The 17,568-nt window shown below is 42.0% G+C and overlaps 2 protein-coding genes and 1 non-coding gene across 3 annotated transcripts in view; 1 reads left to right on the top strand and 2 right to left on the bottom strand.

Annotated features, from left to right (window-relative positions):
- PIN4 (peptidylprolyl cis/trans isomerase, NIMA-interacting 4) overlaps positions 1 to 17,568 on the bottom strand; it is an 85,767-nt gene that overhangs the window by 16,383 nt on the left and 51,816 nt on the right. The gene's annotated exons all lie outside the window — the stretch shown is intronic.
- Positions 9,186 to 17,568, top strand: part of ERCC6L (ERCC excision repair 6 like, spindle assembly checkpoint helicase) — a 48,334-nt gene continuing 39,951 nt past the window's right edge. The window contains exon 1 of the mRNA XM_061179108.1: positions 9,186 to 9,253. Within this exon, the coding sequence (XP_061035091.1) occupies positions 9,186 to 9,253 (68 nt within the window). The remainder of the gene's footprint in view (positions 9,254 to 17,568) is intronic.
- LOC133082844 (U6 spliceosomal RNA) lies at positions 11,277 to 11,383 on the bottom strand. Its single transcript, XR_009699060.1, has one exon. It is a non-coding gene; the product is annotated as a U6 spliceosomal RNA (small nuclear RNA).

The raw sequence follows: 17,568 nt of genomic DNA, 5'->3' as shown, positions 1-17,568 counted from the left end.
GTTATTTATTTATTTTTGGCTGTGTTGAGTCTTCGTTTCTGTGCGAGGGCTTTCTCCAGTTGCGGCAAGCGGGGGCCACTCTTCATCGCGGTGCGCGGGCCTCTCACTATCGTGGCCTCTCTTGTTGCGGAGCACAGGCTCCAGACGCGCAGGCTCAGTAGTTGGGGCTCACGGGCCTAGTTGCTCCGCGGCATGTGGGATCTTCCCAGACCAGAGCTCGAACCCGTGTACCCTGCATTGGCAGGCAGATTCTCAACCACTGCGCCACCAGGGAAGCCCCCAAAATATATAAATTTAATTAAAAAAAAGAAAAGAATTTATCCAGCCCTGGGGCCAGGCCAGCTGCCATTCTTAGGAAATTTGGTTTCCGGCTCCCCCTGCTGGCGGAGCTGGAGATGACTCACCTCCTCCAAGCACCTTCCCTCCTGCTTCCCCTGGAACAGACGCCTCTCACCCCCAAAAGAGGGAATTAAGACCTCAGTCTCAGTCCCCTTCTCCACCCGCCAACAAAACCTCCACCCACTTTAGAACCTTAGCTAGAAATAGGGGAGGAAAGCCTAATTAGATATCTGGGAATCACAAATTAAATTCTTTCTGTTTCCAAATCACTTTCTTCTTTTTTATGCCCCCAACCCACTCTTGGTCTCCTTGCCCATGAAGACTTCATCTGGTTATTTTTACCTATCTATCTCTAAAAATACTCTCTCCCATTCTCAGTCCCCAAGAGCAGCATTTTGCTGACACCAAGTTGGCTTCCCTCCTCCTCATATGCAGGGAAGCCGAGGTCTGTGCTGGAAAGAGCACTTGGCTGGGAGTCAAGGAACTTAGGTCTGAATCCCATTTCTGCCACTGATTCAGGGTGTAACCTCAGACAAGCCACATCCTTCTTTCCCAGTGGCAGTTCCCTCACCTGTGACATTGCACTGGACTCCAGAAAACTGTTCCAACTTTAGCGTTCTAGGCTTTGCTCCAATCACCTTATCCTTTTCAATTCTTCCCATGCATCAAGCTTTCTCCTGTCACAGGGTTTTTAGTAATGCTCTTCCCTCTTCCTGAAATGCTCTTCCCTTCCCTTTTTATTTTTTATTTTTGTTTAATTAACTCCTCTTTATCCTTCAGCTCTCAGCTCAAATACTACTTTCTCAGAGAAACCTTTCCCAGCCCTTCCAGACTGGGTCAGGTACCTCATCAGATGCTCTCAGAACTCCCTGGAGTTTTCCTGCCTACAAACCTCACCATGGTTTGTAATTTTCCACATGCTTGCGTGATCATTGTTTCAAGTGTACCCACCCCCCAGCCCCCAATCAAAATTTAAACTCCTTGATAGCAAGAACCTGTCTGTCTGTTTTGCTCACCACTGTTCCCCAGCACCCATATCCTTGCCTGGCCATCTTGTAAAAGCTTAACATATATTTATTAAATAAATGAATAATAGAAGAATGAATCCTTCTTTTCACCTATCAGCTGCTTTCTATATCTAACTAGCATTGTATTTAAGAGCAAAAAGTCAAAAGCCAGGCTGCTTGTGTTTGGAACTCAGCTTTACCACTCACAAGCTGTGTAAACTTGTATAACTTATTCAGTCTTTCTTGTGCCTCAGTTTCCTTATCTATAAAGGGATTTTAATAATGGTATACACTACCTAACAAGGTTGTTGTGAGGATTAAAAGAGTTAATATATGTAAAGCGCATACAACAAGGCCTGGCACTCAAGTGCTCTATTAGTAATAGCTATTGTTCTTTTTTATTTTTTTAAATTTATTTATTTAATTAATTTATTTTTTGGCTGCGTTGGGTCTTTGTTGCTGTGTGCAGGCTTTCTCTAGTTGCGGCGAGTGGGGGCTACTCTTTGTTGTGGTGCATGGGCTTCTCATTGCGGTGGCTTCTCGTTACGGAGCACAAGCTTCAGTAGTTCTGGCACGTGGGTCCAGTAGTTGTGGCGCACGGGCCTAGTTGCTCCGCAGCATGTGGGATCTTCCCAGACCAGGGCTCGAACCCGTGTCCCCTGCACTGGCAGGCAGACTCTCAACCACTGTGCCACCAAGGAAGTCCCAGGGCTTCCCTGGTGGCGCAGTGGTTGAGAGTCTGCCTGCCAGTGCAGGGGACACGGGTTCGAGCCCTGGTCTGGGAAGATCCCACATGCTGCGGAGCAACTAGGCCCGTGCGCCACAACTACTGAGCCTACGTGTCTGGAGTTTGTGCTCCGCAACAAGAGAGGCCGCGACAGTGAGAGGCCCACGCACCCCGATGAAGAGTGGCCCCCGCTCACCGCAACTAGAGAAAGCCCTCGCACAGAAACGGAGACCCAACATAGCCATAAATAAATAAATAAATAAATAAATAAATAAATAAAGGAAGTCCCAGTAGTAGCTATTGTTCGTATTCTGCCTCATCTATCTCTCCATTTACCTATTCTGAACTCTCCCACAAGGCCTCATTATCTTATTTCCGGTCTGTGAGTGCAGATGACTCAGTGTAATTTGCAGATTAGAAAGCAAAGGTTTTTTTATTTTTTATTTTTATTATGGAAAATTTCAAACATGCAGAGAAGTAGAGAGAAGAGGATAATGAACCTCTGTAACAAGCTTCAACAATTATCAACATTTTGCCAATCTATGTTCATCTGTCTCTCATTTTTCTCTCTACTGGAGTATTTTAATGTAAATCCCAGGTGTCATATCATTTTATCTGAGAATACTCCATTATTTCTAGTAGATAAGGGCTTTAAAACATACAACAATACCACCATCACACTTTAAAAATTAACAATAATTAGGGAAGGTTTAAAAAACTCCATTGCCTTGAGAGAAGCAGCGAGAATTCAAGCCCTTGCTTTGGGGGTAGATGTGAAATGAGGAACAGCCAAGAGAGTTAATAAAAGTAAAGTGCTTTGAACAGGGCCTGACACATAAATGGAATATAGCAGTAACTCATTTTTTTTTTAATTAATGTGTATGGAGTACTTATTTGTTTGAAAAGGAATACAAAAGAAAGAACAGAAACAAGCATATATTTTTCATTCCCTGGTCTCTAAAGCAATTCAGTACACTTAATTTATTTCATCACTTCCCTGATGAATCATAGGAGGATGGCAGTCTGAACACACTATACTGATTTGTAACTGCAGTAACTGGGGCTATTGGCTACACAAGCATATCTCTGAAAAAGATAGCTCCAGGAGATTTGAGATGGGGCCCTTGGCACTGGGTTTGTTTTTTTTTTTTAATTTTTGGATTTAATTTAATTTATTTTCTTATACAGCAGGCTCTTATTAGTTATCTATTTTATACATATTACTGTATATACGTCAATCCCAATCTCCCAATTCATCCCACCACCAGCCCCCACGCCACTTTCCCCCCTTGGTGTCCATATGTTTGTTCTCTACATCTGTGTCTCTATTTCTGACCTGCAAACGGGTTCATCTGTACCATATTTCTAGGTTCCACATATATGCGTTAATATATGATATTTGTTTTGTCTCTTTCTGACTTACTTCACTCTGTATGACAGTCTGTAGATCCATCCACATCTCTACAAATGATCCAATTTCATTCCTTTTTATGGCTGAGTAATATTCCATTGTATATATGTACCACATCTTTTTTTTTAAAGAATTAATTTTATTTATTTATTTATTATTTTTGGTTGTGTTGGGTCTTGGTTGCTGCACATGGGCTTTCTGTAGTTGTGGCTAGTGGGGGCTACTCTTCGTTGCGGTGTGAGGGCTTCTCATTACGGTGGCTTCTCTTGTTGCGGAGCATGGGCTCTAGGCACACGGGCTTCAGTAGTTGTTGCACACAGGCTCAGTAGTTGTGGCACACAGGCTTAGTTGTTCCGCGGCATGTGGGATCTTCCCGGACCAAGGTTCAAACCCATGTCCCCTTCATTGGCAGGCCGATTCTTAACCACTGCGCCACCAGGGAAGTCCCTACCACATCTTCTTTATCCATTTGTCTGTCGATGGGCATTTAAGTTGCTTCCATGATCTGGCTATTGTAAATAGTGCTGCAATGAACATTGGGGTGCATGTGTCTTTTTGAATTATGGTTTTCTCTGGGTATATGCCCAGTAGTGGGATTGCTGGGTCATATGGTAATTCTATTTTTAGTTTTTTAAGGAACCGCCATACTGTTCTCCATAGTGGCTGTATCAATTTACATTCCCACCAACAGTGCAAGAGGGTTCCCTTTTCTCCACGCCCTCTCCAGCATTTGTTGTTTGTAGATTTTCTGATGATACCCATTTTAACTGGTGTGAGGTGATACCTCATTGTAATTTTGATTTGCATTTCTCTAATAATTAGTGATGTTGAGCAGTTTTTCATGTGCTTCTTGGCCATCTGTATGTCTTCTTTGGAGAAATGTCTATTTAGGTCTTCTGCCCATTTTTGGATTGGGTTGTTTGTTTTTTTAATATTGAGCTGCATGAGCTGTTTATATATTTTGGAGATTAATCCTTTGTCCGTTGATTCATTTGCAAAATTTTCTTCCATTCTGAGGGTTGTCTTTTCATCTTTTTTGTAGTTTCCTTTGCTTTGCAAAAGCTTTTAAGTTTCATTAGGTCCCATTTGTTTATTTTTGTTTTTATTTCCATTACTCTAGAAGGTGGATCAAAAAAGATTTTGCTGTGATTTATGTCAAAGAGTGTTCTTCCTATGTTTTCCTCTAAGAGTTTTATAGTGTCCAGTCTTACATTTAGCTCTCTAATCCATTTTGAGTTTATTTTTGTGTATGGTGTTAGGTAGTGTTCTAATTTCATTCTTTTACATGTAGCTGTCCAGTTTTCCCAGCACCACTTGTTGAAGAGACTGTCTTTTCTCCATTGTATATGCTTGCCTCGTTTGTCATAGATTAGTTGACCATACGTGCGTGGGTTTATCTCTGGGCTTTCTATCCTGTTCCATTGATCTATATCTCTGTTTTTGTGCCAATACCATATTGTCTTTTTTTTCTTTAATTAATTAATTTATTTTATTTATTTATTTTTGGCTGTGTTGGGTCTTCGTTGCTGCGTGTGGGCTTTCTCTAGTTGCGGTGAGTGGGGCCTACTCTTCGTTGTGGTGCGCAGGCTTCTCATTGTGGTGGCTTCTCTTGTTGCAGAGCATGGGCTCTAGGTGCACGGGCTTCCATAGCTGTGTCTCACGGGATCAGTAGTTGTGGCTCGCAGGCTCTAGAGCACAGGCTCAGTAGTTGCGGTGCATGCGTTTAGTTGCTCCACAGCATGCGGAATATTCCCGGACCAGGGCTCAAACCCGTGTCCCCTGCATTAGCAGGTGGATTCTTAACCACTGCGCCACCAGGGAAGCCCTACCATATTGTTTTTTTTTTTTTTTTTTTTTAAACTGTTGAATGAATGGTGATTCTGCCATTAGGTGCAATCATCTAACTTCATTGTATCTTTTTTTTTTTTTAATTTTATTTATTTATTTATTTATGGCTGTGTTGGGTCTTCGTTTCTGTGCAAGAGCTTTCTCTAGTTGCAGCAAGTGGTGGCCACTCTTCATCGCGGTGCGCGGGCCTCTCACTATCGCGGCCTCTCCTGTTGCGGAGCACAGGCTCCAGACGCGCAGGCTCAGCAATTGTGGCTCACGGGCCTAGTCGCTCCGTGGCATGTGGGATCTTCCCAGACCAGGGCTCGAACCCGTGTCCCCTGCATTGGCAGGCGGACTCTCAACCACTGCGCCACCAGGGAAGCCCCTACCATATTGTTTTGATTACTGTACCTTTGTAATATAGTCTGAAGTCAGGGAGTCTGATTCCTCCAGCTCCGTTTTGTTCCCTCAAGGCTGCTTTGGCTATTCGGGGTCTTTTGTGTCTCCATATAAATTTTAAGATTTTTTTGTTCTAGTTCTGTAAAAAATGCCACTGGTAATTTGATAGGGATTGCATTGAATCTGTAGATTGCTTTGGGTAGTATAGTCATTTTCACAATATTGATTCTTCCAATGCAAGAACATGGTATATCTCTCCATTTGTTTGTGTTATCTTTGATTTCTTTCATCAGTGTCTTATAGTTTTCTGAGTACAGGTCTTTTACCTCCTTAGGTAGGTTTATTCCTAGGTATTTTATTCTTTTTGTTGCAATGGTGAATGGGATTGTTTCCTTAATTTCTCTTTCTGATCTTTCATTGTTCGTGTATAGGAATGCCAGAGATTTCTGTGCATTCATTTTGTATCCTGCAACTTTACCAAATTCATTGTTTAGCTCTAGTAGTTTTCTGGTGGCATCTTTAGGATTCTCTATGTATAGTATCATGTCATCTGCAAACAGTGACAGTTTTACTTCTTTTCCAATTTGTATTCCTTTTATTTTTTTCTTCTCTGATTGCCGTGGCTAGGACTTCCAAAACTATGTTGAATAATATTGGCGAGAGTGGACATCCTTGTCTCATTCCTAATCTTAGAGGAAATGCTTTCAGTTTTTCACCATTGAGAATGATGTTTGCTGTGGGTTTGTTGTATATGGCCTTTATTATGTTGAGGTAGGTTCCCTCTATGCCCACTTTCTGGAGAGTTTTTATCATAAATGGGTGTTGAATTTTATCAAAAGCTTTTCCTGCATCTATTGAGATGATCATATGGTTTTTATTCTTCAGTATGAGTGGTAACTCTTATTTTGATCTTCTTTTCATTCTCTCCATTTATCCACTCTAAATCCTCCCCAACCTCTCTCTTATTTTCAGCCTGTGAATGTGTGTGACCATTTACAGAGGAGGACTAGGAGTCCTGCGTGGCAAGTTTCCTAGGTCATTGGCACCCTGTGGTGGGAGCTGGCACTCCAGAAGGCACTGAGAAGGGCCCAAAGGAAGCAGCTACTGCAGGACTGAGGGGGAGGGAAGGAGAGCTGGAGGACTTTGTGTTTAAAGAGGGGGAGTCCTGTGGCTGTGTGAAAATGGCACTGAGAAAAATCCAGTAGCCTAAGGGCAGGCAAGCAGGAGAGTTGGTCCTTTTATCTAATGATCAGGGCCTTTGGAGATCACCGTCCCAGGGTAACAGACCGGGAGTAGCATGGCTCCTGAGGGCATTCCTTTTAGCTTTTCTCCAAAGCCAAGATAGCGGCAGCCACCTAAGGCAGCAATCAGGGTTCTGCTTTGCTTCATCCTGGGTTCTCAACAATTCCAAGGGTATGAGTGATGATGGCAGACACTGAGCCAAAGCACAACTAGAGATGGCCTTCCTCAGACTCAAGATAAAGATTTTTGTGCTCCTATCTCTCTTTTCTTTTCAATGGAATTCTCTCCACCAGCCCTTCTTCTCACCACACTCATCCTTTGGGTACCCAGGGCACCTATACACTTGACTCCCTACCCCCCATCCCCAATTCAAACTTGCCTCCAGGAGAAGAAGTGATTCAAACACTTCAGCAGGGTAAACAAGCTCCTTCACAAACTGGCTTCCAACTACCCCTGAAACCTCATTTCCCACCACTCCCCTCTTCTTTGCAGCAATAGGCAGTGTGACACCGTGAATGAGCACAGATTTGTGTTCACATAGACTTGGTATGGAATTCTGGCCCTACCATTTCCCAGCTTTGGAACCTTAGGCCAAGTCACTTTATTTCTCTGAGCCTCAATTTTCACATCTGAAAAATGGGGATAGTAGTGGTATACTAAAAGCCCTCTTAACAGAGGGCCTAAAGTCACATGAACATATGACTTAAAGTCATATAAACCAGGAAAGTAGACCACCTTCTTTAAGTTCCCTTTTTTTTTTAAAAGTATTTGGTTATTTATTTATTTATTTATTTATGGCTGTGTTGGGTCTTCGTTTCTGTGCGTGGGCTTTCTCTAGTTGTGGCAAGTGGGGGCCACTCTTCATCGCGGTGCGCGGGCCTCTCACTATCGTGGCCTCTCTTGTTGCGGAGCACAGGCTCCAGACGCGCAGGCTCAGTAGTTGTGGCTCACGGGCCCAGCTGCTCCGCAGCATGTGGGATCTTCCCAGACCAGGGCTCGAACCCGTGTCCCCTGCATTGGCAGGCAGATTCTCAACCACTGTGCCACCAGGGAAGCCCTAAGTTCCCTTTTTAACTCTGGTTGCTGGTAGCTTGTTAGCTCCGTATTCCTTACCAGGACCTCCTGTTTTAAGATAACTCACACAAGTGGTTACTATGGTGCCTGGCCAGGGCGGGTGGTTTCAGTCGGTGTTTCCCTTAACACTAACGTTCTATGAAATTTACAAAAAGCTTAAAATCTTCTGGATGTGTGGTAGGCATACGACTGGGTCAATAGGTGAGTTTTCAAATACTGAATGTTAATTAGTGCCTCAAGAAATCATAATGTCCATGTTCTTGCCAGTATGTGAAAAAGGACAGTTTTTGTTGGCTCACAAACCTATTTAGCATTGCCCAAGGAAGCCACTTAAACTCAATCACCACATTACCTGAAGCCCTGAGCTCTGCCTTTGAAAATATGACTGCATCTCAGTTGGAGCTTCTGAAGAAATGGTGGTGACCATACACAACAGCACTACTTATTTCCCAAATGAGACTTTTGGCTTGATTTTTTTTAAAAACATCTTTATTGGAGTATAATTGCTTTACAATGGTGTGTTAGTTTCTGCTTTATAACAAAGTGAATCAGTTATACATATACATATGTTCCCATATCTCTTCCCTCTTGCATCTCCCTCCCTCCCACCCTCCCTATCCCACCCCTCTAGGTGGTCACAATGAAGACTCTTCTTTACTGTGAGTTTAAATCACGAGGACTATGCCTCCTAGGGTGTATGAATTCAAAGCACGCTCAGTACCAGACGTTGGCGAGCAGGGAAGGGAGGATATTTGGGGATCCAGGCTGTGGAGGAGGTTTCTAAGGGCCACTAAAACGACTGAGATCATGTCAGGCGGTCTACTCCACTCACAAGGATATCACACGCACACAAGAATTCACCGCAGCGTGGTTTGGACTAGAGTGAAAATACAACAGACGACAAGAGGACACAACCCACCCCCCGCCACGGGGTCAGCTACCGCCTCTACACCCCCCCCAAGCGCGCGTAGGCGCATGCGCGCGACCTTCGTGGGCGGGGCTCAGGCGGCGGCGCCGGAGCGCGGTGTAGTGGATTGGCCGGCCGCTACACTGTCCGTTGGCCCTGCCCCGCCTCCACGCGCAAGGCTCATGCGCAGGGCGGGAGCGAGGGAAGTTCAATCCGCGGTCGAGATACACGGAGCCCAATCTGAGGGTCATGGAGGCGTCCCGAGGGTTTGCGGAAGCTGGGGCCTTAAGCCCAGAGCAGGCTGCCCGTTACCTGAGGTACATTTGGGTTGCTGGGCGGGTCTAGTTCACAGGCCCTGGCCGGGAGTGGGTGTGGGGGTGGGGTCCCTTGGACCCTCTCAGGGGCCCAAACGGTTGAGGTGGAGCCGTGGGAGATGCTCGCCCGTGTTCTCGGAGGAGGCGTGGGAATCTCCCCAGATTTCTAAAGCCTGGGGAGCCCCCGATGCCCCGGGTCAAATAACTCTCCGGTATGAACTCCTTAAGAGCCAGAACTTCAATCGATCCAGGCTTTCTCCGGTCTACAGCTTTCAAAATCACCATTTTGTTTTAAACATCTTTATTGGAGTATAATTGCTTTACAATGGAGTGTTAGTTTCTGCTTTATAACAAAGTGAATCAGCTATACATATACATATATCCCCATATCTCCTCCCTCTTGCGTCTGCCTCCCACCCTCCCTATCCCACCCCTCTAGGTGGACACAAAGCACCTAGCTTATCTCCCTGTGCTATGCGGCTGCTTCCTACTAGCTATCTGTTTTACATTTGGTAGTGTATATATGTCCATGCCACTCTCTCACTTCATCCCAGCTTACCCTTCCCCCTCCCCGTGTCCTCAAGTCCATTCTCTACATCTGGGTCTTTATTCCTGCCCTGCCCCTAGGTTCTTCAGAATCTTTTTTTTTTTTTTAAGATTCCATATATATGTGTTAGCATACGGAATTTGTTTTTCTTTTTCTGACTTACTTCACTCTGTATGACAGACTCTAGGACCATCCACCTCACTACAAATAACTCAATTTCGTTTCTTTTTATGGCTGAGTAATATTCCATTGTATATATGTGCCACATCTTTATCCATTTATCTGTCCATGGACACTTAGGTTGCTTCCATGTCCTGGCTATTGTAAATAGAGCTGCAATGAACATTGTGGTACATGACTCTTTTTGAATTATGGTTTTCTCAGGGTATATGCCCAGTAGTGGGATTGCTGGGTCATATGGTAGTTCTATTTTTAGTTTTTTAAGGAACCTCCATACTGTTCTCCATAGTGGCTGTATCACAAAATTACCATTTTGAAATCCATTTTCTTTTAATAAATAAAGATTGGTAATGCCTTATGATATTATTCTTACTAAATTTAAATATTTTCTATTATTCTATTTTACGTTTATAATTTAATGTATACATTTTCAGTCACGGTTCAACACTCATCTTTCTCTTTGGAACTAGCTTTTTAAAATTATTTAAATATATATTAATATATTAAAGATTTAAAATTCTTGTTATATATGGTAAAATATTTTCCTTTTGTAGTTTTTCAATGATTTTTGTGTATGCTATGCTTTAATATACAAAAATAAACATTAATTTTAAGATACCCCCCTACAAAAGCCTTTCTTGGGTTTTTCCAGTCTACCAAGCCCCAGGCCTAGGGGATACAGAGAGGAGTGAAACACTGTCCCTGCCCCCAAATTGCTTATAATCTAGTGGTGGAAAGGGATAGGTAGACCATAATTGCTATATTGTTTGATAAGTGCTGTAAGAGGTACAATGTGCAAGGCATACTACAGGAGGGAATGGCCAACTACAAGGATCAGTGAGCTAAGGGAAGGGCTCACAAGAGGAGACATTGGTGTTGAGAAACGAATGATCATTCACCAGATGGCTAAGGGTGGAGGACATGGTGATGTGGGAATGAGCATTTAAAATTTTATTTAAATTATTATAAAATACAACATAAAATTTACCATCTTAACCATTATTTTTTTAAAATTTATTTTTTATTGAAGTGTTTTTATTTACAATGTTGTGTTAGTTTCTGGTTTATAGCAAAGTGATTCATTTATACTTGTATATATTCTTTAAAATTAAAAAAATCTTTTTAAATTGAAGTATAGTTGATTTACAGTATCGTGTTAGTTTCAGGTATACTTTTTCATATTCTTTTTCATTATGGTTTATTACAGGATATTGAATATAGTTCCCTGTGCTATACAGTAGGACCTTGTTGTTTATCCATTCTATATATAATAGTTCGCATCTGCTAATCCCAAACTCCAAAAATACGGAATGCTTCACGAATTTGCGTGTCATCCTTGCACAGAGGCCATGCTAATCTTCTCTGTATTGTTCCAATTTTAGTATATGTGCTGCCAAAGTGAGCACCCATTTTAACTATTCTTAAGTGTACAGTTCAGTGGTATTAAATACATTAACATTGTTGTTCAACCATTACCATCATCCATCTCCAGAACTCTTTTCATCTTGCAAAACTAAAACTCTATACCTATTAGACAACAATTCCTCATTCCTCTCTCCCCCAGCCCCTGGCAACCACCATTCTACTTCTCTGTGAATTTGACTTCTCTAGGGATCTTATATATAAGTACAATCATACAGTATTTGTCTTTTTGTGACTGGTTTATTTTTTATTTTTTTAATTTTTAAAATACATTTATTTTTATTTTTGGCTGTGTTGGGTCTTTGTTGCTGTGCGCAGGCTTTCTCTAGTTGCGGCGAGCAGGGGCTACTCTTCATTGCGGTGATCGGGCTTCTCATTGTTGTGCCTTCTCTTGTTGCGGAGCACTGGCTCTAGGTGCGTGGGCTTCAGTAGTTGTGGCATGTGGGTCCAGTAGTTGTGGCTCATGGGCTCTAGAGCGCAGGCTCAGTAGTTGTGGCGCATGGGCTTAGTTTCTCCAAGGCATGGGGGATCTTCCCAGGCCAGGGATCGAACCCATGTCCCCTGCATTGGCAGGTGGATTCTTAACCACTGTGCCACCAGGGAAGCCCATGACTGGTTTATTTTATGTAGCATAATGTCCTCAAGATTCATCCATGTTGTGTCATGTGACAGGATTTCCTTCCTTTTTAAGACTGAATAATGTTCCATTGTATGCATAATGTCACATTTTGTTTATTCATTTATCCGTTGGTAGATATTTGGGTTGCTTCCCTCTCTTGACTATTGTGAATAGTGCTGCTGTGAATGTGGGTGTACAGATATCTCTTTGAGATCCTGCTTTCAATTCTTTTGGGTATATATCCAGAAGTGGGATTGCTGGATCTTATGGTAATTCTACTTTTAATTTTTTGAGGAACTGCCATACTGTCTTCTATAGCAGCAGCACCCTTTTACACTCCCACCAACAGTGCCCAAGGGTTCCAGTGTCTTCACATTCTCTCCAACACTTATTTTGTTGTTGTTGTTACTAGCCATCCTAACGATATTGAAGTGGTATTTCATTGGGGTTTTGATTTGCACTTCCCTAATGGTTAGTGATGTTGAGCATCTTTTCATGTGCTTATTGACCATTTGTATATTTTCTTTGGAGAAATATCTATTCAAGTCCTTTGCCCATTTTTTAATTGGGTTGTTTGTTTCGTTGTTGTTGAGTTGTAATTCCTTATATACTCTGTATATTAACTTCTTACCAGATGTATGATTTGCAAATATTTTCTCCCATTCTGTAAGTTGCCTTTTCACTCTGTTGATTGTGTCCTTTGATGCACAGAAGTTTTAAATTTTGTTGTAGTACAAAGAAATCAATTGGAGCAGTGGAATAGTTCCATCTCCCTTTCCAAAAAAAGAATGTTTTAAGGCTGTTAGAAGACAAAAGGTCTCCTTACAGAGGAGTGAAACACATCTTTGGACTGAGTTACATGACTTCCTTAAAGAAGGCTTGGGGAAAACAGAGGGAGGCAGTGTGTGGGGGGTAGAGTGCTGGCTTCAGAGTTGGGCCATTTGGGGTTCAAATTATGACTCTGGCACTTGTTAGCTGGGAGGCCTCAAGTAAGTCCCCTGACTTCTGAGCCTCAATTTTCTCATCTGGAAAATGGGGATAAGGCTTAAGACCTTTAGTCCCCCACCCCGTCCTTTCCCTGAGCAAGCAGCTTGTGCTGATTCCCCAGTATTGCCGAAAACCTGGCCTCTGTTCACTGCTGCCTAATAGAAACGCGGGAGACAGAGCTTTGGAGGAGTAGCTTTATTACTTTGCCAGGCAAAGGGGGACACAGCAGGCTCCTGCCTCGAAAAACTATGTGTCCCCACCGCCCCCCCCAGGAGGATTTGATGAGTTTTATAACAATACTTCCCAAGGTGGGGTTGCTGACAAGATTAGGGTGTGTGTAGGGTCTCCTAATCTTGATGAGCTTCTCTGCTCCTTTTAATCTTGCCTCAGGTGGTTTCTTGGCTGTTTCCCCCCATTGATTAGCAAATGTTTGAATCTGCCCTTTGGAACTCAGGGAAGGTCATGGCGGCTGGAGTCTTGCCTACAAGAAACAGGGGACAAAAAGGCCTCTGTGTCCAGGAGCCCCATGGGCCCTGCTTGGTTTCACGTCCCCCTTTTCTTTGATACTCCTCAGTCTTGAGGAGAACAGATGTTGGATGAGAAAAGGGAACAATCGTTTTGGATAGAGATGTTAATCATAAACTCGGCAGGGGACTCAGTTTTAATCCCCACTTCGGTTTTATGTTTCTCCAGATCTTTTAGGGAACGGGTCAACAACCGCTCTGACTACTTCTGCTGAGATGGGCATAGTCCTGCCTAAGTTTTGGGGAATAGATACCAAATTAGAAATATTTGAGTTCCAAGTCCTGGATCTGAGTCTTATATGATTAAGATCTCAATCCCTTGTTCTGCCATTTTGATACAACAGACCAGGTTAGAGGTAAGAGGAGTGACAACTAGAACTTTAGTAGACAGAATACATCTCATTTCCTTAGGAATTCAGGAGAATATGTCTGAAGCCAGTTGTTTCCAAACCATTCCCTGTAAGGGAGGAAACCCACCAAGGCAATCCCGAAGACCTGGAAATAGGAAACTGACCACATATCTAGCAGTTAGAATTATCGAAAGAGTCAGCATATGAATCTATAGTTTTGTAGGTAAAAGGTATGAGAAAGGATAAGAAAACAGAACTTTCATTCTGGTTGTTGGAACAAATACTTAAGATCTCCCAAAGGGTGAGACATCGACTTCCTGCAGGTCTGTTCCTCTGCTGTGGCAGGCTGGGGGCAGGCTGGGTTCGTTGGTTTCAGATAATCTTTTTACTCTAGTGTGATATATTCATGGTTTAACTCCATCCAGTTTTAAGGAGGTGTGAATAGTAAGGAGGACATCTTGTATGACCCCTTCCATTTTTCCTCCTGCTGCCACTCGGGTCCTTGTTTTTTCCAAACCTTCAGCAGCACCTGGTCTCCTGCTTTGAAGGGATGTAAGGGAACTGCCAGGCAAGGGGGAGACCTGTGGAACATAAACTTATGCATAGCAGTTAACAATTGACCAACCTGTTGTACATACTGTTTAATTTTTTTCTTCCTACATTAGAAATGTTTCTCTTTTTTTTACTCTTAGGAGCTAAGAATGGTTTCCTGTATATAATTTCATAAGGGCTCAGTCCTAGCCAGCTTCTAGGGGCCACCAGTATACAGAGGAGAGCAATTGGCAAGACCTTGTCCAATTTTAGATGAGTTTCCTGTGATTCATCTTCTTAGCTTTTCCTGTAGATTGGGGTCTCCATGCTGAGTGAAGTTTCCATTTTATACCTAAAGCTTTATTTGCTGTTTGTGTTATTTCTGCGACAAAAGCAGATCCATTGCTACTCTGAATAGTAGAGGAAAGGCAGTACCTAGGAATAATGTCCTTAAGAAGTGTTTTTGTCACTTCCAGATGCTTTTCCTATTCTGGCTGGAAAGGCCTCTACTCCACCTTGATACAGGTGTAATCCTCTTAAATCTTTAACCAAAATCTCGTTGAAGAGGGTGGGGGAATTTTTAAATCCTTGTGGCATCCCAGAGTCTGATATAGCTCAGAAAATTCAAGTTCGCAACAATACAGGAATAAATGCATCTGGAATCACATCCACAGTGGTCACCTAGTTTTACCATAGTTACTCTATTTTGACTTTCAAATGCATTCCCCTCTTCAATGTTAAAGGAGATGTACATTGCATGTCTGAAAGGCCACAAAACAGGTCGCTTTTTAAAGTTAAACCATGTATAGGCCAGAGTGACTTCCTCATACTTCAATAAGTGCAGATTTTTTTTTCTTTCATTTCCCCTTTTGATTGCAAGTCCTTCAATAGAAGACACTGATGATCAAAATATCTATCCCTCGGTGCCAGAGTGATTCAGCTCTTCACCCCAGGTATAGATCATGTCCCTAGGTGCTAGGCCTCCTTTATATTTGCCTAGTTAATCCTCATTGGGGGAAAGCTGATCAGAGCAAAACTGAACAAGCTCAGAGGTATGTTGAGGAAACGCTTTATAGGCCATACATTTTATCATTTATGCCCAATTGTCACATAAGCATTGTACATGTGCTTTTAGCAGTAGATCTAAAGCAAACAGTGATACATCATGAATAATTACAGTCTGATAACTTTACTAGGTAATTTCCCTTTTCTCCTAAACATCAGGGCAAAAGTGTGACTAACACAATAACTTCCATAAATACAGACTTTAATTAACAGATCTAGAATTTTATATCTATTGAAACATAATCTTTTTCCCTAAAATTACCCTCATCTCCATTGAACACAGCCAAACCAAGACATTTGCTTTCAAAGTAAGTCTGTAATGTTAAGTAACCAGTGATATTCCAGACCAAAAAAAAGAAAAAACAAAAAACATTATAACCATATTCACCAGTTCACTCAGTAACCAGTCCTTTTGTTAACTTTTTATGAAGCCATCAGATTCTCCATTAAGATTTTCTTTTTCTTATCCAGCTCAGCAGTATGATGTGAAATTTATCAGACCTGTATTTGTCAAAAGGGGTCCTTCACATAAATCTTCTTGAAGATGAAGCACTTTGCAAAAGCAGAGTACAATAATAACTGTCTATAAATGACAGAAAGACTTTTAAAAAAAGGGCATAGTTAAACATCTGATTGCAATGTAATCGGTAAAGAAACTTGGTTACAATAACCGGGATTACATTTAATTTAACTGATTACATCTGATTTAACGTACCAAATAATTCTAGTTAAATCTTTCTCTCTGAGATAACTCAGGGGCCCTCTGAAGCATCTCAAAGTTAGCTGGAGGTCAAAAGAACTTTTAGAAACTGTCAAACAATACTTATTTACTTAACCAAAGTGAAAAGATTTCAAGGGCAAATACAGATCACTTAAAGGCAAAGGAACTCACAAGCTGTTATCAAAAGCAGTATTCCAAGAAAACGTTGAAGGGAGAAACCAAATCTGGTCTTGCCTTAGCCCACTCCCAACAAAATCCATTTATCCAACTAGATTTAATCCAATCTTAGAAAATCCTGATCATGCACAACTCTAAAAACATGTGCTTTCTTATGGAGAGTATCTCAGGGTGGCACCAAATACCTTTAGTTTCTCTCTCTGCCAAGGTAAGCCAATATTCACTAACTAATGTTTCAGTATCTTATTTTATTTGTAAATGGCCTACTTATTCAATAAACTTCCATCATTTAACTTAACTCTAAATTTTTAAGCTACAAAGTAGCTGAAGAGATTATTCTTAAGTACACATTCCTAAAACAATTATTTCTAAAGCGTTTACCCCAAAGCTCTTATCTCACTTGAATTATTTAACCTTGATGACTCTAAAGACATGTCTATATTAATCAAACCAACAAGCTTAAGCCACCTTCAATAGCAGATATCAATTCAGTACTGAATATTTCCCAGATCATGTGGTCCTAAAATTTATCTTGGCCAATTTTCTAGACATTTAGATTTAGTTTGTAAGAGCTTACTTTCAAGTCAATTAAACAGAGCTCATTTACAAGTTAACTTTTACATAAAGACCGAACCAGAGACCTCAGTTTTCCCCCTTCCACAAAAAAGGCCTTCTTTCCCTGCCTTTTTCTTCAGTCTCAGGAACTAGAGATGGTCTAGATAAGTGTTCCGGAGGGCCCGGGCACAGGGGGAGAGAAATAACAATTCCTTTTCATGGGGGCATAGCTGAAGATCTCCTAGTTTTGTAAAAATACCCTGGGGGGCCGTTACAAGATGGACTAGAACTCTGGTCATCCATAACAATGAAACAGGAGGGAAGGGGGCAGGGAACAACCTTTGAAAGAATGACATAGTCCAAGGACATGACATAAACTGATTAGAACCAAATGGGTCCAAGATGGCAGGACAAGTGGACTTCCACTAAACCTTAAGCCTCAGTATACGCTCATTGTAACACATCAGCAAGTTAAATGACACACCCACAGGCGCCATGACAGTTCCAAGGCCAACCATAAAGATCAAAAAGTGGGCTGTGGCCCAATTCCTGGAAATCCCCACCCTTTCCCCAAAAAGCTGGAATACTCCTCCCACTCATTAGCCTATGAAATTACCCACCCCTATAAAAACTGACAACC

Source organism: Eubalaena glacialis, chromosome X, assembly GCF_028564815.1.
Source record: "Eubalaena glacialis isolate mEubGla1 chromosome X, mEubGla1.1.hap2.+ XY, whole genome shotgun sequence".
Classification (NCBI taxonomy): domain Eukaryota; kingdom Metazoa; phylum Chordata; class Mammalia; order Artiodactyla; family Balaenidae; genus Eubalaena; species Eubalaena glacialis.
The sequence above is the reverse complement of the archived record's forward strand: the minus strand, read 5'-3'. Positions and strand labels throughout refer to the sequence as shown.